Source organism: Branchiostoma belcheri, unplaced genomic scaffold, assembly GCF_001625305.1.
Source record: "Branchiostoma belcheri isolate BF01 breed outbred unplaced genomic scaffold, Haploidv18h27 scaffold339, whole genome shotgun sequence".
NCBI lineage: Eukaryota > Metazoa > Chordata > Leptocardii > Amphioxiformes > Branchiostomatidae > Branchiostoma > Branchiostoma belcheri.
Genome location: NW_017803953.1, coordinates 84,632 through 109,432, shown reverse-complemented (window position 1 = coordinate 109,432; position 24,801 = coordinate 84,632). Strand labels below are relative to the sequence as shown.

The 24,801-nt window shown below is 40.6% G+C and overlaps 2 protein-coding genes across 2 annotated transcripts; both read right to left on the bottom strand.

Annotated features, from left to right (window-relative positions):
• Window positions 1-3,108: 3,108 nt before the first annotated feature.
• LOC109475406 lies at window positions 3,109-7,105 on the bottom strand. The gene is made up of 7 exons (XM_019776010.1): window positions 6,748-7,105; window positions 5,164-5,281; window positions 4,808-4,917; window positions 4,289-4,421; window positions 3,871-3,920; window positions 3,649-3,728; window positions 3,109-3,271 (listed from the first exon to the last, which is right to left on the bottom strand). Exons 3-7 carry the CDS (start codon window positions 4,874-4,876, stop codon window positions 3,109-3,111), a joined length of 495 nt encoding a protein of 164 aa, XP_019631569.1. The 5' UTR covers window positions 4,877-4,917; window positions 5,164-5,281; window positions 6,748-7,105.
• A 552-nt stretch (window positions 7,106-7,657) lies between these two features.
• Window positions 7,658-9,506, bottom strand: LOC109475405 (protein diaphanous homolog 1-like). Its single transcript, XM_019776009.1, has 2 exons — window positions 8,676-9,506; window positions 7,658-7,828 (listed from the first exon to the last, which is right to left on the bottom strand). Exons 1-2 carry the CDS (start codon window positions 9,258-9,260, stop codon window positions 7,658-7,660), a joined length of 756 nt encoding a protein of 251 aa, XP_019631568.1. The 5' UTR covers window positions 9,261-9,506.
• Between the last annotated feature and the right edge of the window lie 15,295 nt (window positions 9,507-24,801).

Here is a 24,801-nt window from a genome sequence, read left to right as displayed (position 1 = left end):
ACAACAGGTACTGTCTACTTAACTTGACAGGACGATTTAGTGTTTTTTTCTGACACGCGTCCTGGCAGGACAACTTCTGTCAACGCTCTGTTGATGACAAATATATCTTATGACCCCTAGTGTCGAGATAACATCTGTTGAAGAACAAGCTCTTTGATCGTCTGAAATACGGAACCCGAGGCGACGGACATCGCTTTTCATGTGCAAAGACGTAATTATCATGTCAGTGAATCTACCTTCGCCAAAGTTGGGGAATGTGTGTGTATGTTTGTGTGTGTGTGTGTGTGTGTGTGTGCGCGCGCGTGTGTTTGTGCATGTGTGTGTGTGTGCGTTCGTGTCTGTGAACACCGGGCCGAACACAAGGGAGCAAATATGAGGGTCTCTGTTCAACCATGGTTCATTTGTCATCGGGTCGTTAAACCCTTGGGTCAAATTTACTAAGGTTGGTTGAACACAATTGGAGTACAAATATACGTACCACGGCATGATTAGTTTCTCTGTCAACAAAACAAATTTAAATATTCTCCTGATTAACCGAGCTTAAGGAATCTATACCGTCGACATAATTTAAAAACTTAAGTAGCTGAACACACCTTTAAAATTGTATAATTTGGGACTTTCAGGCCAAAATTTACTGTATTGTGTGTGTGGGTGGGGGGGGGGTTACTTGGGAGAATGGGATGCAGAGAAAGAGCAGTGCGCAATAGGCATACAACTTTCCACTATTATTAACAACACCTTTATTTAATCGTTAAAAGACTTTTTAAAGGACTACTGTGTTAGGTGATAGCTATTTCACGTACCTTCAGCGATTCAGTCGACTGTTTGCAACAGAGAACAGAACCAGACCTGCCACCTTGTTGAGTTGGGTTTTTGCACCACACTGCTGGGCCGTAAAGGGGTGTGTTTTTCGTGGTGTTTGTCCCAGTATAAATCCCACTTTATCCCAGAGTATAAAGTTTGATGTACCTGACATTCCAACAACAACCACCTGACATGCTCATGGCCGACCCTGGACAAACACCTGGGTACGGGGGGGGGGGGTCATCATGGAATGGTTGCGTGATTGGATGAACACGCGCTCATAAAAAGATTCGAAGTTGGATTTTGGCTGAGGATGAGGAATAACATGGCAAAAGCGTTACTAAGCATGAAAACCAAGATGCATTCATACTTTTATTGCGAATACATATGCATTCCCAAAGGCTAATAGCAGGTACATGTAACATGGAAATAACGTTGACGAATATATTAATGCTATTTAGAACTACTGTATACTTAATAATAGTTAAAGTATAGATTGAACTACATTTGTTGGGTTTGACAGCTTCTTACAAAACTGTGAAACTTCGATATGTTAAGAGCATGTTTTCCGTCGACTAACTTGTTTGAAAGTGCCACAACTTGCCATCAACATTATGAGTTAGGTAAATACACGTTGTATCATTCATGTAATTAATCGAAGATCAGATAGATAAGTAACGTTAAGAATGTAGAGATATAAATTCAGATTGATTGATTTATTGGTTGGTTCCTTGGTTGGTTGATTTCTTGGTTGATTGATTGATTGGCCAACGTTCATGTATGGCTCGCTCGCTCGATCTATATATAGATGGATGTCACATGTCACGAAAATATATTCTTCAAGACCGGTATATTTGCACCGCAGTGTTGAAATCATTGCCCACAGAGATGGTTTGATTCAATATAAATTCTCGAGCAAATGACCAATTTCAATGTCGGTAAAATCCGTCAGGGGGAGCTTGTAACACGTGTTGTAACTCCATGATTTAATCAGCTGAACTTCCGTTGTACAGAATTCGAAGATACGTACAACATCTCTTTCTGGTTATTGACCTAAATGTTGAGAAATAGCTCAGCAACTTCTCTTCGCGACCTTAAAAACTTAACTAATTCAAACACTCCAAATGCCCTGTTATGTTTTACAACTCACATTGTCACGTGTTGAGTAATTTGATGATTTAGTATTGTATATGGAAGGAGGACAGAGTAAAACAATCCCTTGTTGTTTCATGGACGGCAGGTGTCTTGGAATAAGAAACATGTATTTTGTAAATAGGTTACCTGATATCCCTTTTTATCTTATCCCTGATATGACTTTTAGTATTTTAGCATGTATTATGAATTTTATACTTAGATTTTAAAGGCGGATCTGTAAGCAATGACGCATTTCAGGTGTTGATTTTATATTGTACCTGCTATGTCATTGGTAATAAAATCTGAATCTGAAAACATACAAAGAAAGTACGGCTTCTGTTGATCGTTGCGTTGGTGGAAATATTTTTTATTGAAACTTGTGTGTGGACATCATGGTTAAATTTGCTAATCTACGTCCATAGCAAGAGCTCAATATATGATGACATAAAGGCGTCTGCAACAGGAGTAACAATACTTTATGAAATTTGCTAAGCGCATGTCGTTATAGTCCTTTACTTCATGAAATTTACACTGTTGCTACGTAGTGCTTTATACTAGTTATTCTCATCACCATCATAATCATTTCGGGTTCAGAACTGAACTGCCTCTTATCTGTACTGTTGTTATTACGATTGATCTCTATTTTCCCTTCACCAAAGTACTTGATCCTGACTTGGCATGTTCCACTATACTAAGTGATGTTATTGGATATTTACTTTGTCTTACTCCAAATCACTTGTATCTAACACTACATTTCTCCGTGTATATGTCATTATGTAGGAACATATCGGTACACGGATAGAGCAAAATGGCTGGTATAGCCTGTATATCCGCCCTTCGGCGTTACACACCAGCTTCGCAGGCACGGTGCAGCGGCAGCTAGCTATATCACAACGAACGACCTGTTACACTCAATCTTTGCACATTTATTTGCAAAAGTTGTTTAAAGCTTTCTAGTTATGATGCCCCAAATGTGCTTAATGGAAACGAGTTCCACTCTACGATAGTACGATTTTTTAAACACCTTAATTCTTGGTTAATAACTCTGATATTTGAAGGCATGACTGTTTCTTGTTCTTTTCTGCACTGGTATCATAATTCTGACACTTTAATAGTGGTTGAGACGCCCAACAGTGTGGTCAAATCGCTGGTCCGCCCTACTGAGCACCCTCATCCCCGCTCCAGCACGGCCTTCAGGATAGTCTGTAAGACCTCCACCGCCACGGTGTCCTCCCCTACCGCCCGGATCAGCATCTTCAGGGCCCCGGGCGGGATGTCGGGGTATTCGTCCTGGAGCTCCAGGTGACGCCACAGGATACGGCGAACGGCCGACCTGCAGAGACACAAAAACACTGGGCGATTAGTTTGACATATTCATGGAGATGTTTGTTGCAAATACATGCCCAAGGGCTAATTGCAGGTACAAAGAACGTATGTATGAATGTATGAAAAAAAGAAAAGAAAATGATACACGAGACTACGTCTAACATTATACTACATTCTACAACATACGTTGTACTAATTTTATTGGGTTTGATTTTTGGGGCAGTAGAAGACGATCATGTAAATTATATAAGTTTATCTAAAAACTAAAGGGAACAGCTAATCAATAAACACGGTCTACAAAATTGCTTCCAAAATGCGATGGAAATCTTTTAAAATTTCACAGCGTAATTTTCACATCTTTTACTCAAGCTTTGTAATACTTACCATTTTTCTTGGTCTTCTGTCTGCTCCTTCGTAATCGCTTCATTTTTAGTGTCCGAATCCTCATTCCCCTGTTCAACTCCCTAAAACGAGAAACAAATTAATCGTTTATTCAATTTGACTCTACAAACCATGATTTATCCATAAATAGATTGTTTTAGTCTTTGATATGTAACAAAAAATATAGAAAATATTACCTAGAAGTTAATATCGGTATAACGATACCTTAAGTTCTTGTATCAGTGCCTCTATTGCTTTCTCGATCTCTTTGGCTTCTGAAAGTATAATTGATAAAAAAACAACATTTTATCCATGCCAACATTGGATATCATCGAAAGATAAAAATGTTATGTACTGTTGATGCCATTATGTAGAGGGTTGTGCATTGTTCGTGTACGTGTAAATTCTACAAACCTTGGTTAAACTTTGCTGACATCTAATGCCTAATTAGGAAAATAAAGCTTAGATTACATAAATAGACATGGGCCAGGGTCAAAGTTGGTCACTATTACTACTCAGACTTAAAACAAATGTGGCATTTTAGTAATCTTATCTAATCTAATCTAAGAGTAATTATAGTCAGGACTTTCGTTCTTACTAGTTATGAATGATCACCTTAAGACATTTGTGGAGCGTTACTGACCTTCACGACTTGGTACAGCAGGTGGATTCTCTGGGTCCCAAGACTGCAGCTGCACATGCGCAGTAGGCTGGATTCCCAGCTGACGGTACGTTTGGTTCAGGTCCGTTATCACCTTCCCGTCATGCATCACGTTCTGGAAAAAATCGTGAAATTAGTTTTTTTTAAAAACAGTGAGACGATGGCAATGTAATTATGTGTATCTTCGCAGAAGAAAAACATCTTGTTTTGCTTAGTTTCTTCTTCTTCTACTTCCGTTCAAAACAAAGTCAATGACCTGGACCAGACATCTGTCACCATGGTAACTTGTGCTGTAGCAACACCCTGTGGTGTTGGGGTACATTATGTAGCAGAACAGAATTGGAGAGCCTGCTCTCAAAATATGTCTTAATGTATTTGGCTTTGATTAAGAATAAACATTGCAGTTGTAGTTAGACCAGGTGGAGGTAAACTTTATGAATTTCCTTTGCAAATGTTATATATCTATAATGTATGATGTGAATGTGTGAGTTTGTAACCTACCATCCGAGCATACACCTTGCGCAGCCTACGCTTGATGTCGCCTACGTTGTCATATGTCTGGACAGTCATCTTCAGCTTACTCTCCGGTACAGTCACCTGGATCTCAAGCCCTGGTGACAAACGTTGCAGTTAAAGATTACAATACTTAGTATACTGCCAATTGGAATGAAAGTAAGAATATATGGTAATGTTACAAAATCTAACTTTAATACAAACAAATAACACACATCACCATACGGATTTTCGACAGACTTTTGGTGGTTCAACTTTTCTATGGTTTTGTAATGATAGCCGAAGATCAAACTGAAATCTTACCCAACCAGAATAAGTTGGAAATTTGTTGTGCAAAAAGTCACCTGTAACATCAGGATTTACGTCTTGTATCTTGAAGACCAGGGTTACATGGGGTCCCCACGGCGAACCAAAGTACTGCCCTCGGCGGTTTGTCACCTTCTGTTCGCCACGATACACCTCCTGCGGGTCAAAAGGCGGTTTTTAAAATAGCATTAGGATATTATGAAATGAAAACTTTACCCAAGACTTTCGCGGCTGACTCCATCAGTCTTGTTCACGAAATGTGGACCCGTCTACTCTTGGGACGTCAAAGACAATTGGGAACATTTCCTGTCATGATTGATGCTGAAATAAAACTTATAAAATACTGGCACCGGTTAGAAAATTTACCCGAAGACCCTCTACTCCACGAGGCATACAATATTTTACATTCCGCTGACTCTGACTGGGTAAATCATGTACACGACATTCTTAATTATAACGGTTTGGATATGTATGGACCGGTTCTAACACGTTGATATGTTAACAGATCAATTACGACGTCGTTTGCAGGATATATACATACAAGAATAACATACCTCTATTCAAAACAACTCAAAACTTTCTGTCTATTCCATGTTAAAAAAGAGATACGGACAAGAAAATTACCTTTCTGAAATACATAATTTCGAAGTTCGTAGATCGATTACAAAGATGAGAATTTGTAGCCATAAATTGAATATAGAATTAGGAAGATATAAAAGAAACGTGACCAGAGGCTTTGGCCATTCTTTCCCTATGATATTGAAGACGAACAACTTTTTATTTTGGATTGTACACTTTATGACGATAACGCATAAAGCTGTTCAACATTCTCTTTGCTTGCTCAACAGAATTTGTTACATTTCATGCTATAGATAAATTTAATTTCATCCTAGAAGGTAATAACACTAACTGTGTACAAATAGGTAAATATATCAAAGAATGTTTAGACCTTAGAACAAGTAGTGTTAGTTGACTCATGTATTGTTTTAAACGTAGGTTAATTTCGCTGTAGCCATGTATTGTCTGTATGTCTACATGCAGTTTTAGACCTTACGAAAGTTGCTGTACTTTTGTTGCGTCAATAAAGTTAATACGTTCCAGATAACTTGTGTCGCCTTCCGTCTCTGTTAAGGGCAGGCATGTGAATCTTTAGTGGACGTCACGTTCCAAGAGTAGACGGGTCCAAGCCGTGAACAAGGTTGAAGGAGTCAGCCGAATATTTGCGTGAGTCGCAGTTCATTCCGGTGTTGGAGATAAAGTTTAGTCTTTATTTCATAATTCATTGTACCAACACAGCTAAGCATTAGGATAGCTTTGAACAGTACAGAGCTAAACTTTTGATTCATGGCAAAAACAAGCGTCACGGAATCTTTGAAATCTTCCTCAGAAGTCAATTGGCTAATCACCTAGATCACGTGACATTACCGATATCAGCCATTGGTCGAAAGTGCCAGAGAGTCTACACCGCCTGTCTCTGTTGAGTGCTGCATGGATGGTGTGTCCCGGATGTAGTCAGCCTCCTTGATCCCTCTTAAGACGTCTAATATTCAACGATATTTGTTTACTTCTCGTCCAAATAACGAAGGTAATGTATGATATATCAAAATAATGTAATGGCTTACCAACAGTGACAGCACCTTCCCCGGTAGCGTATCGATGCGCTCATCCTCCCCAACGCGCAGGGTCACTTGACAGGACTCAAAGGTCAGATCACATGTTGTGTCCCATTCTGCAGTTGCATGTGATAAATTACCATCCTCCACAAAAGCTCTACATGATAAATGGCACCAATAATAACCATACCAATATATCTTACTGTGAAAATGTCTAGATGCTATTATGTTGTCATTGTCAACACATTGATGCCAGGACCTAATGATTCAAGTTTTAAGACTTTATGCAGGCAAAATCAAGAGACCGTCTGTACAGGACCATATAGGAATTAGCTGTATTTATTTCAGTATCAAAGCAAAATGCATCATAAATTGACGATCATTTAGTGTTCATAATTGGTACGCAACGATCCAGATATCATTCCTTCGTGAGTAGAAAGACATATATTTACCTGCCGCCGTCATCATTTCCACTCCAGATTCGTCTTTGCTTCGTCCTGATTAATGATACAAGTTTTAAGACTTAATTCAGGCAAAATCAAGAAACCGTCTGTACAGGACCATATAGGCATTAGCTGTATCCATATAAGTATAAAAGCAAAGTGCCTCATAAATTGACGATCATTTAATGTTCATATACGGTAAGCAACTATCCAGATATCATTAGTTCGCGAGTATAAAGACATATACTTACCCATCATAGAAGCTTGACTATTAGAAGCCCTGGCTCTTGGTTCTGATTAATGATACAAGTTTTAAGACTTAATGCTGGAACATATAATTTTAACAAATTACCCGTAGTTATAATCTGTCAAATCGTGCAAACCACCTTGGGGCGATTTTGTATTATCGCTGAATGTCTTGATTGTCATATAGTTTTCAAAATGCGTGTTTAGTTACTCTTGGGGATTTCATAGTTTTACTCACTCCACTCATAGTTTCCAGCAAACTTTCTCCACTGCCTACAGTCAAACCACAGACTCTTGTCGTCGGTAACGGCTTTGTCCCCGCTACAGAGGCATTCGTAGGTTTGGTCCTGCTCCAGGTCTGTCACCAGTACCTTCCTGAAGAATACCTCCACTCGAACAACCTTGGTTATAAGTAGTCGATAAAAATGAACAAAAGGATACAATAAATAACATTGCATAATATATAGTCATGCCTTCAAATACCAGAGTTATCAACCAATGCAAGAATTGAGGTGTTGAAAAACCCATTTTTTCCAAGAACTATCGCAGAGTGGATATCGCAGTCACCAAGTACAGTAGGGACGTCGGACATTATAATTAGATAGCTTTAAACAATGTTTAATTTATAGTTAGAAGTTCAAGGCAAGGGTCAGGTGTAACAAGTCAATCGGTGTCGCTGCGCCGCGTGCCTGCGAAGCTGGTGTGGTACGCCTAAGCTAGGGCAGTTATACCGGCTATATACAGATGGTTATGAAGGAATTCTTTTTATATTTCAGTCCATACCATGGTATGGATGAAATATATTGTGTTCTCTCATGTTTCTTCTCCTTCTCCTTCTCCTCCTCCTGCCACACAGTCAAAGGGATTCAACTCCGCCATCATTCAGCCAAATGACTTGAAATTTGGCATGGAGGTAGAGTGGGCCAATACCCCCAGGGCTTTTTTTTTTTCATTTTTTTGATACATGCCTTTGAAAAAATTTTATGAAGGTTTTATGGGGCATTTTTCGCCAAAAAATTGGATTTTTGGATCCTGAGCCCTGGTTTTACAACCAAATGATATTAAATTCGGTATAAGGGTACCTTGAACATGTGTCTACAGAATAGCAGTCACATATTTGGCATACACCACTTCCAAATGACTCATTTTGGGGGGTTTCATCGCCGCTTGAAGCTGGGGATGTTGGCGCAAGTCTTGGAGGTTGGCCGGTGGCAGTGTGGTATTCCCGGCCGCTGGGGACGTGGGTACAGGTGCTGTAGGGCCCGGCGGTGGTGGGGTCCCGTCGGCTGGGCTGGGTACTGGCGCCGTTGTGCCCGGCGGTGATGGTGTCCCGTCGGCTGGAGGGCTGGGTACTGGCGCCGTTGTGCCCGGCGGTGGTGGTGTCCCGTCGGCTGGAGGGCTGGGTACTGACGCTGTTGGGCCCGAGAGAGGAGGCGCCGCTGGCAGTGTTTTAGTCGATACCTGAAGCGCCTGCAAGGCCGCCTGCATCTCCCCTATTTCCTTAGCCAGTTTGGCTTTCTGCAGCGCTGTTGTTAAGGCCTCATGCTGCTGCTGAAGCGTCTCCAGATCCTGCTCTGTTGTCTCCAGCTCCTGCTCTGTCTGTGCGGTGGACCCTGATGTCGGTTCCGTCGACTCTTTCGGGGCTGTCGACTCTGTCGGGTCCGTCGACTCCGTCGGGTCTGTTGTCTCTGTCGGCTTCGGCGGCGGAACCACCTCGGAGTCGGTAGATAGTGGAAAACCCTGGCAATATTTCCCAGTCAGTCCATACGGGTGGTCTCGGGCGAGCTTGCCGCAACCTTTCCATTTTCTGTTGCTCTGGCGTGGAGACGGCATGGCTGAGAATCGGAGCTGCAGAGAGGATAGCTAGCCGCGTTGCTGCATGCGGCGGATCGCAGAGTGTTTCTGACACTGGAGGTTAGCTAGTGGTCAAGCGCTAAAGATAACGGGCGGCGCTTCCGGACATCTGGAGGAAGACGCCCGCTGAGTTGACCGGTGCCAGGCACGCCCCGCCTCCGGGCAGGTTTCCAAGAAACCGACCGCCGGAGGTCAGGGTTCAAAACTTAAATGAATACACATCCATTTTCACATAAGGGTACCTTGAACATGTGTCTACAGAATAGCAGTCACATATTTGGCATACATCACTTCCAAATCACTCATTTGGGGGGACTTTAATGGCTATTTTCAGCAAAAAAGGGCCAAAAGTGCTGTAACCGTTTCATGTTCTATCTAAAGAATAGCCCGTTACATCTGCCCTTGGCCATAAAATATGCTGTATTTGCTCCCAAGTAAATGTCGGCCTCTCTAGTTTATGTTTAGTTACGTTTTTCATGACGTTTCAAGACCTACCTGGGATAGCGTGGTTTCCCCTTGTTTCTTTCCCAATTTATGGTTTTCACTCAGTGCGGCCATGAGGCCAAAGGCGAGGATGCTACCTAGGTGCATAAATGTGATTATGTGAATTTGCTGCAAATTCTGAGAAAATGTGACAAAATGTGAAATTGTTCGAGGTTCAACAGTATCGCATTTTATCACATAAGATGACAGATAATCACATAAAATAACATTTCTGAAGTGCGACACCTGTATGTGAAAAAATTATTTTGCGTCACGTTTTTTCCCATTTGCAGCAAAAGGTCGAGAAAAATCACATTTTCAAATGTGAAAAGATGTTATCTAAATGTGACATTGGCTTTCGACCCATTATGTAAAATAATGTGACTGCCTGTATATTCTTTTTCCGCCGATGTCTATGTGATTTTTATGTGAATCGTACTGTGAGTGAAAATGCGAAACGATGTTAACCTGAAACACATTTTTATATTTCAGTCCATACCATGGTATGGATAAAATATATTTAAAATGTGCCTTTATGTGAAAGTTATGTAAAATGCGTTTGACTACAAAATGTGAGAAAATGTGATGAAATCTTACATTCCGCAAAATGTAAAATTCATGTGATGTTCACGAAAACCAAAATGTGAAGAAATGTGACATTATATCACATTTTTGACATGTGAAATTAATGTGAAACAAGAATTCGTAGATCTCATACCTCCATGAAATATGACTTTGTAAATGACATGTCCTCATTAATTATCCAAATGACCTCTACATTAACATAATATATGCATAGCGGTGTTAACCTTTAAGTAACACATGTCACAAGGTATAAAATTCCCATCATTCACCTATAAGGAGTCACAAAATTTTCAAATTAATTATGCAAATAAGGTCATCATTTGCATAATTAGTATCTGTTAATGTTTCAAGATTTATACCATTCTAGTAAATCGTTCTCAAAACGGATGGTATGTGTAGGATATGAAAAAATCATCTAAATACCATTCTCGAAAGAAACTGTTCAACAGCCTTTTTTCGCAAATGTGACAGTTTAGTGTTGTTTCCGAAAACCAAGAACACCTTAGGCCCTTGAAAAAGCTTTTTGTACTATGATATGGTATAGGGCGTTCTAGTAAAGCATTACAAGTAACTGATTATTACCTTCGCCAAGAAGGTTATGTTTTCAGTAGCATTTGTCTGTCTGTCCGACCGTCTGTGAACAGCATAACTCAGGAAGCTTCATATGTATTGTCATGAAACTTGGTAGGTAGGTAGGTCTTGGTAAGACCTAGAAATTATTAGATTTTGGGCCCCCTGGCGGCTTTTGTTGGTACTGCAGCAGAACGTCCAGTTTTCATATCTCATGATCTGAATATGCTAGGGTCACAATTTTTGGATGGTAGATAGCTCTTGGGCTAGGGAAGACGTGACATGAGTTTGGGTTCCCTAGCGGCTTGTTCTGGAACTGCAGGAGCATTTGTTGAAAAAGTTTCGAAGGAGGATATCTCAAGAACCGGTTGACGGATTGCCACGATTTTTGGTATGTAGGTAGCTGAAGTGATGCTTGACATAATCAGATGACAATTATTCAAATCACGATCTAATTTTCATAATTAATGAGGAAATGCTATAAATCTGCTTTGTTCGATAATAGTAGTATGAAACAATTGTCACATGTAATCGAGCACGGGAAAACATCTGAGGATATAGATTATGCAAATGAAGACATAATTTGCATAATTAATGGAGGATTATTATAATTTCATAGTTGTAACTTCTGGGAATTTCATACTTACCACATTTGGAAGTTAAGTGAAGGTGAACATTATTATACATAATTTATGTAGATAATTTGCATAATTTATGAGGAAGTGCTATAATAGCCTTTCTTGTTAAAATAAGGCTGTCATTGGGTGGAGAATATGATCAACTGATATAATCCGTGCAAATAGGCTCTAATTTCCAAAGCTAATGATTAAAATTGTATAATTCGTCAACCGCATAGCTGGCTGGAATTCGGAAATTTTTTTAACGGTGTCGCTCAATGCAAGGCCATTTTTGGCCACTTCTAGGCATAGAGCTACAGGTATAGAACTGTAACAGCAACTCTTCCCCCTGAGTCAGAAACATCATGATTGAGACCAGCCCAATTTCTCACAAGTTGTGAGGACTAACTGACCCAATAGGAGAAGCAGGGGTTACGAGGCTGATCGGAAAATTCCCTACCCCTAGACCATAATGGTTTGTTCCACTTCCGCTCACATGGGTTCTTTAACGTGCTTGAGGTGTATCTTTCCTCAAACTCGGGACCTTCATTTTAACGATAAGACGCCCCTAACCTAAGTTAGGTACTCATTTTCACCTGAGTGAGGAAAGTGAGGAAAGTCGTGTAAAGCACCTTTCCCAAGGGTACAACGTCGCGGAACGACGGTTCCGGTACGACCCGGAATCGAACCCGGGTCTCCCCGTTTCATAGTCCAGTGATGTACCACTACACCACACGACGCTACGAGCAAAACGCTGGCAAGTATCAACCATACCTGGGGGGTATTAAAGTCAGCAGTGTTTGGGCATGTTCAGAGGACAAATTTAACCCAAATTTACTACAAATTCGTTTTTAATTAGAATACTATACGTGGCCTAAATCTGGCCAGAGTGCTTCTGAGCACTAGCCGACCAGTTCGACTTGTGGGGCTTCTTGCGTCTTTATTTTGCATTTGCGATGTTTGCCTCTGGTGTGAAGTTCAAGCCTTAGACGTTCAGTGGCGTTGGTGATACCAAAGAGATTCAAATATACAGTATTTGAATTAAAGCTCCTTGATCTTAGTTGAAGCTCTTTCGTCAAGCAGTTTTTCATGCCCTTGGTCTTAACATCTTTACCACTGTTCTCTGACAGAAAACAAAGGTCAGAAGCTATCGTGCATTATGCAAATTGGGTGAAGCTCAACGTGAAGTTTGAACTTCACAATAACGCGAACATCGCAAAGGGAAGGTGCGAGAAGCCCCACAAGCTCTGTTTGCATTTTCACATCTATTTGAGGAGGAATTTCGGAAACTTAGAAACGGGCGTAAATGAGTCTGTTACCTGTTACAAAATTTTCACATAAAATCACACAATTACCTAGGACATAGGCAAATGTGAAATTATGTGAAGCACTTTCACATAAAATAACATTCTGACTTGTTCTGTGAAAAAAATGTGATTTGAGCATAATTTCACATTTGACTCCTTGCAGTTTGCGGGGAAAACCACTTCACATTTCTTCACATTTTCTCACATTTTGCATTCACATTTTTGGTCACGCTTTCGGGTTGTGTGATTTCACATAATCGATTCACATTTTCAAACGGTCACATTGTTTCACATAAAATAAGATTTGACGATTCACATTTTTAAAAAAAATAACATTTTGGGTTTCACATATTTCTGATGGGATTCACATTACATCACATTTTTTCACATTTCCTTGAAATTTTGCACGAAAATCACATAATTTTCACATTTATGCACCTAGCCCCTCATGCGCAGCTGCGCCGAGGGTCATGAAGTTGCTCCCCAGCATGGACACCTGGATCCCTTTTAACGGCAGCAGCTTGGAGCCAGTGGGGAGGCTTTTTCTGGTTTGATGCAGCCTAAAACAACACAAAAAGCAAACGTATAAACAGGAAATCTAGCTCCCCAGCACTGTCTATATAAAAATATTAGGAAAAGATGCTTTATATAGGAGAAAGAAGCTCGATGTTGCGTTGTAGTCATTTAAAAGGTATCTCTGTGTGTACCTTGCATCATTGATAAACGTTGAAACATATTACACTATGCTCTCAGTCCTGTATGAAGAATCCTACGATGTATGTCCTTTCAGACGGGGATATGTTGAAATATCTTACCTGCACACTAGTTTGAATGTGCTATTAAAGAAGCTATATCATTTTTAATACCCGGTTTCGCAGACGTCCTGTGACACCTTGACCTCTGTGCTGTTCTTTCCGCCGAGAAGGTTCAACTTGATCACGAAGTTTTCGTCTTGCACGCCTATGGGCTTCACCAGTGTCGTCACGGTGTCTGGGGGGGGGGGGGGTAGACGATCAACGTCCGTCTTTGCCTTGGTAAAATATAGGCTTGCCCTGTCTAGTATAAATTTCATTTTATACATAGATATCAACAAGACTACCGGGAAGTATTTGGATTTTTATCACCCTGTCAAATTAAAAGAAGTGTTTGAGGTTTTCGTGAATGTATTGGAATTGTGGAGGTGGTCATATAATGTAATTCAATCGGGTATTACACCACTTCCCTGGTTCTACCATATACCACCCGTTTACACACATCCAGCGCGTGATGGGTCACCTTCCGGCGTGACCTGCCTATCAATTATCTGTCAAAGTCCACCCCCACCCACCCACCATGAAATAGAAGCAATTAGGACAGAGACACAAACCCACAACTGAACCACCCAAAACAATACTTCCGTACCCGGACGTAAACATCATCCTACTCACAATAACCCTTCCTCTCCTCGTTACCGACGCCCAGGGTGTAGTGCCCATTGTAACTCCCTCCGGCCACTACAAAGTCTCTCTCTATGGTGCCTAGTTTGTCATAGTTGACTCGGGCCAGTTTGATGGCAAGAATCGTACTGGTGTTGCTGCGTTCCAGGAAAATAGCCGTCCCCTTGGTAGTGCCAACTCCAGCATTAATATCTACTATTCGGACTTTAGCAGTGAAGTTTACCTGAAATCATAATAGGTACTTTTATAATTGGATATCTATGTGTTCGTCTTGTGTGTTTTAGATTATTACCTTCGCAAAGAAGGTTATGTTTTCAGTAGCGTCTGTCCGTTTGTCTGTTTGTCTGTGAACAGCATAATTACATAACTCAAGAAGCTTAATATGCATTGTCATGAAACTTGATAGGTGGGTAGTTCTTGACGTGGCCTAGAAATGATTAGATTTTCGGCCCCCTGGCGGCTTTTGTTGGTACTGCAGCAGAACTTCCGGTTTTGATATCTCGCGATCTGGACATGCTAGGGTCACAAATTTTGGTTGGTAGATAGCTCTTGGGGTAGGGAAGAAGTGACATGAGTTTGTGTCCCCTAGCGGCTTGTTCTGGAACTGCAGCAACATTTGCTGAAAAATTTTCGAAAAATTTTCGAAGATACAATAACCAAAATTGTATCTGAAGCCGGGTGGAAACCTCCGTTGACTGATGTAATGAGATTTCCCGGCGTACTTTTTTTGGTGGAGTTGTAGCCCTTCGGTCTGAGGGTGTCCGCCGGCTCAAAAATCGTGAAAAAAAACTCCGGTCCGAGAACCTTCCACCTGGCTTCAGATACAATTTTGGTTACTGTCCGTCGACTCTATAATTTGGGTAGAAACTGTAGTTAAACGTATATTTTGGATACGAAAAATATAGCTTTTTTGCAGCTTTTTCAACGGACCTGCTAGGAAAAACGAATTTTCCCAGGCTAACGGCTTATATACTGAAATAGCTTACTACTTCCTGTTTCTGAAAAACGGGGAAAAACATAGGTTGTTGCGATAAGTTTTTCGCAAAATCCGGTGAAGCGAATGTCTTGAAATTCCACATAGAACGCAGCTATTTGGGTCATCAGGCGACAAACCGCATCACCCTTGCTCGCGGACGCTTCGCTGGCCGTCCAACTTCACCACGCCGAAAAACACTACAATCACGAGGTTTTTTTGAGCAAGTCAAAACCTATTTGAAAATCTACAACGATCGCCGAGCTATGGGGAGCCAAACCTAGCGTGACAACCTCGCAGATCCGGCGATTTACTGCGCACTATCTGGAACCCTGGTCAGATTTAAACTCCGACCCGGAACCTTAAATCTGCTTTGTTCAATAATAGGACTATGAAACACTTGTGACATGTAATTGAGAACGACAAAAACATCTGAGGATATAGATTATGTAAATGAAGTCCTAATGTGCATAATAAATGGCAAATGTTTATAATTTCATAGTTGTAACCTCATACTTTGAAGTTGGAACTTCATACTTGCCACATTTGGAAGTTAAGTGAAGGCGAACAGCAATAAACATAATTTATTCAAATCATGACCTCATTTACATAATTTATGAGGAAGTGCTATAATAGCCTTTTTGTCAAGATAAGGCTGTCATTACGTGGAGAATATGATCAACTGATATAATCCATGCAAATGGGCTCTTATTTGCAAAATCAATGATTAAAATAATTATTGTATAATTTGTCAACCGCAAGGGTTAACACCAGTTGGCGAAGGTATGAGATCGTGGAACTCTTGTTCAAAACTAGAGACAGTTGAAGAAGAAAATCAACTGTATGAAGTTTAAAGTTTCGAGCATGATAAAACCTTCGTCATTTCAATAATGCCTGTCATTTTAGGCGATGTAACACGCCGAACTTCAGTCAAGTGACTCGCACAGAAGAGTCAAATAGAATACAATACAATACAATACAGAGCAGCTCACGTACCTTCCCGCCCTGCTTTGTGCATTCTGCCTCCACGATGCTGACGTCATTCCCGACCAGCACGTCGGTGACCACCAGGAAGCTGGTCTCGTGCCTCATCCCTTCTGCGCGGGTCTGGACCGACAATTTAGACAGGGCGTTCCTCAGGTCTTCTATATCCACACTTCTGTGCTCCAGATCGGTACAGGTGGTCTCCATATAACACTTGGTCGTTTTGCTGCCCTCAGCCGAGATACTCCCGATGCTCTCTGCAGTGATATTGAGGTTACCACTGACGCTCCTCTCGTAGCTGTATATACGTTTCCAAGACGCCTTCTTTGGGTAGGCCTGGACGGGGAATTCGTTTAGAAGATCCTCCGTGCTGGGGCCCTTATATAGCACGAAAACAGATATTTAAGCGAAATTTACGACATCCGTATTGAAACTTTAAAGACAAGGAAATATTTAAGCAGACTTTAAGATCGATTAAAGTCTACTGAAAAAGAAATCTAATCTTTACGAAGGATTTTCGCTGTCGTAAATGTAACGTATTACGGTATGTTTCTGGACGCACGGTTTACACTTACTGAAATATTCAGTTCCGACCAACATGTTAAACTTATATGTCCCAGAAAGGTACAGGAAATGTTTCGTATTTCTGTGACAAAACTTAAGTCAAATTTGAAACATGAGTAACACTTTTCTACGCACACTTTAAAGCAAGACGGAATGCGAAAAGACGCCGCATAAAGGTACCTTAAATCATCGAGAGCCTGTTCCTAGAACTCAGTTTCCTTTCAACGCCTGACATAAATTGTAGCAGATCTCGGTGCACACTTTCAGCTAACGGTGGGCAGACCTTCCCCCTTTAGCTTACATGTTCCCAAAATTTATATGAAAGGTAGCGTTTATTCAACAACAATACGGCGACAATACGACGTGTATAATCTTTCCCAACGCGCATTTTAAGTGATATGTTTCCAAAAGCTATAGATGATATGTAGCGTTTTTTTTTCAACAAACATACGACGTGTTATATCTTTCCTTACGGGTATTCTAAGTGAACGGAAAGAGGCCTCCTCCCTTTAGCTTATATGTTCACAAACTGTATGAAAGTCAGCGTTTATTCAACAAATATACGACGCGTTTAATCTTTCTCCACGCTCACTTTAAGCGAACGGGGGGAGAACCTCCCCCCTTTAGCTCATATGTTCCCAAAAATAATATGGAAGGTAGCGTTTATTCAACAACAATACGGCGACAATACGACGTGTTTAATCTTTCCCAACGCGCATTTTAAGTGATTTGTTTCCAAATTAAGCTGTAGATGATGTAGCGTTTTTTTCAGCAAACATACGCTGGGTTATATCTTTCCCTACGGGTATTCTAAGTGAACGGGGAGGTACCTCCTCCCTTTAGCTTATATGTCCCCAGAAGTTATATAAAAGGTAGCGTTTATTCAACAAATATACGACGCGTTTAATCTTTCTCTACGCACGCTTTAAGCGAACGGGGGGAGAACCTTATACGTTCCCAAAAGCTATATGAAATATAGCGTTTATTCAACAAAAATACGGCGTGTTTAATCTTTCCATACGCGCATTTTAAGTGACGTTGGATTATATTTTCCCAAAAGCTATATGAAATGTAACGTTTATTCAACAAACATACGACGTGTTTAATTATTCCATACGCCCATTTTAAGTGACGTTGGCTTACATATTCCCCAAAGCTCTATGAAACGTCACGTTTATTCCACAAACATACGACGTGTTTAATCTTACCTTATGCGTATTTTAAGTGACGCTGGCTTATATTTTCCCCAAAGCTCTATGAAACGTAGCGGTTAGTCAATTAAACGACGTGTTTAATCATACCTTACGCGTATTTTAAGTGACGTTGGCTTATATTTTCCCCAAAGCTCTATGAAACGTAGCGGTTAGCCAATTAAACGACGTGTTTAATCATACCTTACTAGTTTTCTAAGTGACGTTTGCTTATATGTTCCCGAACGCTATATGAAATATAGCGTTTAGTCAACAAACATACGACGTTTATTTTTTCCATACGTGCATTTTAAGTGACATTGGCTTAAAACTCCTAAAAACTCCATGAAACGTAGCGTTTATCCAACATACCACGTGTTTAATCTTACCTTACACGTATTTTAAGTGAAGTTAGCTTATATGTTCCCGAAAGCTATATGAAATATAGCGTTTAGTCTACAAGCATACGACGTGTTAAATTATTCCATACGCGCATTTTAAGTGAAGTTGGCTTATACATGTATATTCCTCAAAGCTATATGAAAGGTAGTGGTTAGTCAACAGACATACGACGTGTTTAATCTTACCTTACTAGTTTTTTTACCATTTTCGCCTTAGCGAAAATGGTAATAAGACCAGAACAAACATTGCATGCATGGATCGATGCACTGTTTAATGGTAGTGCGGACCAAACAAAAAATAGTAGCCCCTAAAAAGGGGCGCACAAAACGCACCGCTCTACCTGGTGAGACAACTATGTTATCCCAGCCAGGTAAGCACAAGGACCCACCGCATGCACGGATGCATCGATGCATCCACCCATGGGTGGGTGAACAGACATAGAAAGACCATGCCACAACATTTATCCATACCTTGGAAGTTTATATACTTTCTATTGCGGTTGCTAATTTCAAAATCATGGTTATAATAATGTTGCATAACAAAGCTGCTGACAAAACAAACTTAATTTGTCTTAAACAATAACTTGATTTTATTATTTGCCAAAAATGTTGATAAAAACATGTTTATAATCACAGTAATGAAGGATTTCAATAAACTGCATAAATTATGTCAATGAGCATTGGCAGTTTGGCTTAGTCTAGATTTTCAGCTTTCCATATTTGGTTCAAACTTGACCAATTTTAATTTCGTTTCCACAAAGAGGAAGCCTATAAAATGGAGATAGCACCACAGTAGTCACGTTTTATTCCATGGTGTAGTTTTCCATCGGCGTGGCGCTTTACATGATGTAAACAAAGCCGGCCGTACGTAAGCACTATTCCATAGGGAGGGGGACGCCTCGTCATCTCGTCTTTTCACATAAATACATGTATCTCGGCTCAAACTTTATTTCAATTTGGTTTCCACAAAAAATAGAGGAGATTTAATCACAGTAGTCACCTTTTATTCCATGCATTAGTTTTCTATCGGAGTGTGGATAAACATGATGTAAACAACTTCGTAAGGGTGGGAGGGGGGCATGTCGTCTGCTAGCCATGTTGGTAAATTATGGAACTAAACATAGCCTAGTGAATGCACTCATTATAATTATATATGATTAGTAGAAGATGACTTTTGAAGTTCTCTTCAAGTATTATTTTAGGGTTGAATGTTACGAGGTTTATAAACTTGCATGTTGGGGACAAAGCCATGGAAGAGATTTTGAATAAAATTATTTACTTAAGTTAAAATGTACTTTTGTGTCTCATTATTCTGTTAATAAGACTCTTAAAAGTGAGAAAACAGGTTATTAACTGTTATATACTAGAGTTTTGTAATGTTTTAAAGAGTTGAAATATAGAAGTCCATGTTCTATCATTATATACAATATTAATGAGAAGTAGAAACATTTATATAACTTAGGATGCACTACGGTACGTTCCACCACCATATACTCCTCAATCATCCACCAGTTCGTAAAAACTGTAAGCCTTTTCATAAAAAATTTGCTGCGAAAAAGGCAGCTTTTTCCAAAAGCACTTGTTTAAGTGACGTTTACTTACTGTAAGTCTCTTTAGATTCGCGGGGCCTAAAGTTCGCGGTTTCGGGAAAATGGACAATCCGCGGTATTTTTAGATTCGCGATTTCTCCTTGGCCATTCCAGGAAGAACTTGTAATGTGAATGTTAAAAATAATAAAAGTTCGTGTCCCGGTTCATCCCCTAAAATGCGGCGCAAAAATTTCGGTTTCGTGCACCGCGCGAGACTGCCGGCGGTAAAGCTCTATCAATCTGACGCGCGTGTAAACAATTTTCTTTGTTCAGAAATAAGCACTAAAACACTATTTTCCACGACTACACATCGATAATCTAGTGAAGAAATGCATAATCGTAAGAATCTTTCGGGAAATTATATATTCCTATTATATATATAAAACAAATTTATGCCGTTTTCGGCAAGATTTTGATCCCGGAAGTATGCAAAGGTCGCATTCGGTTTTGTAGGCCCACGGTAGCGTTTCTATCCAGCAAAACAAGAAGAAAAAAAACGCCCGCATAGCAGGGCGCAAAAGAGCATCAACTAACATTTCCCAGATACCGGCAGTTCTATTTTTCATAAAAATATTTGCAGATTTGCCCAATGTGCCCGCAATTTTCTTTTTAGTGCCCGTGCGCGCATGGCCGGCGCTCTGCACGCAAAGATTTTTGTCCGGCGGTGCACGTTTGACACGGCCAGGGCTGCAGTATCGCGATTCGGTGTCTCATATTATTTTTGATATCAGTATAACTTAAAAAATTTTGGTACTCAACATACATACATTTTTTACAAAGTTGATTTGCAGTGATTTGTGGATCGCATGTGTTGTTTCAGTGTTTCGCTTACCGTCGTGAATCGGCCCTCGTGAATGCATGTGGGGAGGGGGCCAAGCACACTTACGCAAAACATATTCGCGGGAAATAGATTCGCGGTACAAAGGTCCCCGCGAATTCCGCGAATCTAAATATACCGCGGAAATTTGTAGACTAACAGTATATGTTCTCGAAAGCTATATGAAATGTAGCGTTTATTCAACAAACATACGACGCGTTTAGTTTTTCCATACGCGCATTTTAAGTGACGTTGGCTTATATAGTCTCGAAAGCTCTATGAAAAGTAGCGTTTATTCAACAAACATACGACGTATTTAATCTTACCTTACGCGTATTTTAAGGGCAGTTGGCTTATATATTCCCAAAAGCAAAAGGAAATGTAACGTTTATTAAAAAAACATACGACGTGTTAATTTTTCTGTACGCGTATTTTAAATGACGCTGGCTTATATATTCCCAACACCTCTATGAAACGAAGCGTTTATTCAACAAGCATACGACATGTTTAATTTTTATCCATGCGAATTTTAGGTAAACGGGAAGTGATCTCTTCCCTTCAGTTCATATGTTCCTAAAAGTTGTATAATTTTAAATTTTTGCGTTATTCTATTTTGTCTCTGTATTTAAACTGGCAAATACTGTCTGTCCGTAACATGTTTATGATGTTACGTACTCCGTCCTGGAATTTATTACAATTCGGGTGTGAAAGTACGAGACCGTTGTTTCAGGATGGACGAATCAGTTGTCGGCGTCGAATGTAAAAAGAAATAAATGTAAATGTAAAAGTTGTTTATAAAAACATGGAACAAACAGTATCTGCGGTGTGTTTCGGTAAGATGCGCTGACAAGGCATGGTGTTTTTCAAAATGTAGATTTATTCAGTGCCAAGCTGTGAAAAAACAACACAGGGATTCAAGATAATCGCCATATGGGGGTGCCAATATCTGTCTGATGGTGTGTCATGTGACAGGGTATTATCCAATGACAGACAACGGTGTTTTTTTTAAAATCTACTGGATATGCAAGACGCAAACTCCAGGGCTAGCATTTTACAAGGCGCCTGTTTGAAGACAAGTACGGGATGGAAGATAATTTGGACCAATTCCATCAGGACTCACAGGTTATGGCACATGGTTCTCGTTCTGTACAAGTTTACAAAACGGATTGGGGTGGAGATATGGAACAAGGATTTACTTCTCCAAGCCTGCGGTGGCCAAATGGACAAGAGTGCTCTTTCAAAGTAAACTCTACCTTTGCCTATTTAACGACGTTGGATTCGGAATTCCAGACTTGGATACAGTGCAGAATCTTGAAGGAACTTTGCACGGACACAGTGACTTATCGCTCGAGCTCAGCCGGCTACATCATCGAGCTAGACTCTGGTTTGAGTTGCATTATCAATTTGTTTAATCAAGAGATTTTTGTTGTTAATTTGTTTCATAGATGACTACATTAACTTATTATTAATTTGATTTCGAACTTACCTTATGTTACTTAATTATGTTACTTTATTTAATGTCAGTGATCACTCTGATTCGAACTCAGCTTATGTCACTTAATTATGTTAATTACTTTAAATTATTCAATTTATGTTAATATTGTGTTGAATTCTGTACATTTCTGTTGTTATAATTTTGAATTTTATGTGGACTCCAGGAAGAATAGTGGTCAGTTGAACACTAAAGGAGATCTAATAAAAACAAACAAACAAACAAACAAAGACTAATCATACGACTTGGTCACTAGTCTGGTTTCCAGTCTACGGGGTATGGCTTTCTTTAGGGATGCAGGACCTCTTCGCCGCCCGAGTAAACCAGGCTCCCCGGTATGTTTTGCATCGATATCGTGCCGCTAAACTCTATCCAGGGAACCTAACTTGAACAGGACGGCAGGGATACATTTGTACTAGTAGTCTACAGGCCCGAAGATAGCCCACCCAAACCACGACAGGACTGGACACCAAAAAGCCACAAATACCTCTGTAAACGCACCTATCCGTCATTTTACACACACTTATATGAGCCGTAATAAATGCATAAAGAATGAAAATACGTCAACTTTACTTACAATTTAGAAATATTTTCATCATTATTTAAGACATCTTGAAGTGCTTAAAGGCTACGTAAAAACCGGAAAAAAGGATCCATCCGCACCTTTTCGTCATCTTTACACATACGTATATTACCCTTAAAAATGCTTAAACAATAAGAATACGTCAACTTTACTTACAATTTAAAAATATTTTAATCATCGTTTAAGACATCTTTAAGTGCTTAAAGGAGTACTAACCTCCAGAAGGAAGTGCTATTTTCCGATACATCATGCTGCAATGAATACATAACTACCCGACTTTTTACGTAATTTCGCTTTACGAGTTGGGCGGCGCATGTTTGCAAAGTGATATTTATATTCACTAGATGAAAACCGACGTATCCGGGTCGTATACTCCCGTACACACGCCCGGAAATTCCAAATATACGGACATTTCCAGGTGTGCGCGACCCGTACACTTGGCGTGTGCAGGCCTGCACACGGCCCGGATATGAACCACTCAGGTGTCCGGGCCATGTACAGGCCTGCACACGCCTGCACACGCCACCCGTACATCTCCGCACACGCCCGGATACGTCACACGTACCTCTGAGTGTGTGTGTGAAATATGCATAAATTAGCGGTAATTTTCACCTAATTATCTTCCTCATTATCAGCCCGTGTACGGGTCGTACACACCCGCACACGTCCCCCCTACAATATGCCTTTTGTAATGTAAAGTAGCATTATAGCGCTTTATTCCCCCTTCTTGTTTGCATAATTTTGTTTTCTTTATTAATTGTACATGGTGCTTGGGCTTTGTGACTTTTCTTTAAGTGTTTGTATTTTGTGCGCCTCCAAAATTTCCAGTGTTCTTCGGCCGGTCTTTCAGCTCAGCTGAAACAAACTGTAGGTCTCGACCTTCGTCCTTCTGTGTCTTGCCTTTAGACGCAGCTAGTCACGGGAGCAGATATTAGTCTCGTCTGGGCACCAGTCGTTAGAAGCCGTCCCAAGCTCTTTATTCCGCGCTGTGCGACAAGCCTCGCTGAGGCTGCGACCCACGGGCCGCACATCTTGTGCCACAGCACGGCCTTGAGTCGGGACACAGAGGATAGTCGGGAGGGGTGTACATCGGTCCTCTGGTCCGGTCTATTACTCTCTTGCACGCGGACTATCACTCGCCTATGCCCGCAGCCTGGCTCCCAGGATCCTGGCTACCGTGTTTCTAAAGAACGAGTCAAACTCTGACGTTCACAATCTTCCCAATCAACCTCAGCTTGGACAGTAGTCTTGTCCCAGTTCGTCTTGCCAGTGTCCCACGGCGTTCTTGACTTGAAAACTGCTCCAATTTACGTAGAATGACGCAATACCGATATGTTGATGATGAGATATGACACAATATCTCACCATGGAGCTTTTTTACCTCCATGCTCTCACTAAGTTCCTAGCGTGTTGCTTGTGTCCAGGATAGTTGTATAATGCACGTTCCACAACCATGCATGTAACGGAAAGATTTCAAAAATAACTAGAGTTCGGAGGACTCATGCCTTCGACAGTGTGATATTGCTTTCGTGGGTGTTGTGTGTATGTATAGTGTAGGCTTTTTGAAGATGATTATCGTAGTTTTCGTCAGGACCAAAGAAAAATGATCGCAGTTGTATATCGCGTTGGGGTGGACGGATGTACTGTAATTGGGACTCGGTATACGTTCTGCTATTGGGCTGTAGATGGTGCACGTTCTTTTGTTCTTATTGTATATGTTTTTTCGGGCGTGAAAATGAATTTTATTGGCGGCCCCCGGACACCCCTTTGACTCAGTTTGAGTCTGAAAATGGTCGCCCGGGTTGACCTTTGGTGTGTTTGTGGTATTATGAGATTGGTCCACTTTTTTGTCACAGAGGGGTGTTCCACAGAGGGGGTGTTCGGTGTCGATGAAAGATTTGTTTTCAACAAGGCACTGGTATCATTGGC

What these genes read in the sequence shown, in the direction of transcription:
- LOC109475405 (XM_019776009.1), bottom strand. Translation starts at nt 9,260, where the DNA reads ATGCCGTCTCCACGCCAGAGCAACAGAAAATGGAAAGGTTGCGGCAAG. An exon ending in CGCCGGGCCCTACAGCACCT is followed by an intron (nt 7,829 to 8,675) that starts GTACCCACGTCC and finishes CTTATAACCAAG; the next exon opens with GTTGTTCGAGTGGAGGTATT.
- LOC109475406 (XM_019776010.1), bottom strand. Translation starts at nt 4,876, where the DNA reads ATGACTGTCCAGACATATGACAACGTAGGCGACATCAAGCGTAGGCTG. An exon ending in TGCTGTACCAAGTCGTGAAG is followed by an intron (nt 3,921 to 4,288) that starts GTCAGTAACGCT and finishes TTATACTTTCAG; the next exon opens with AAGCCAAAGAGATCGAGAAA. An exon ending in ACAGAAGACCAAGAAAAATG is followed by an intron (nt 3,272 to 3,648) that starts GTAAGTATTACA and finishes GTGTCTCTGCAG; the next exon opens with GTCGGCCGTTCGCCGTATCC.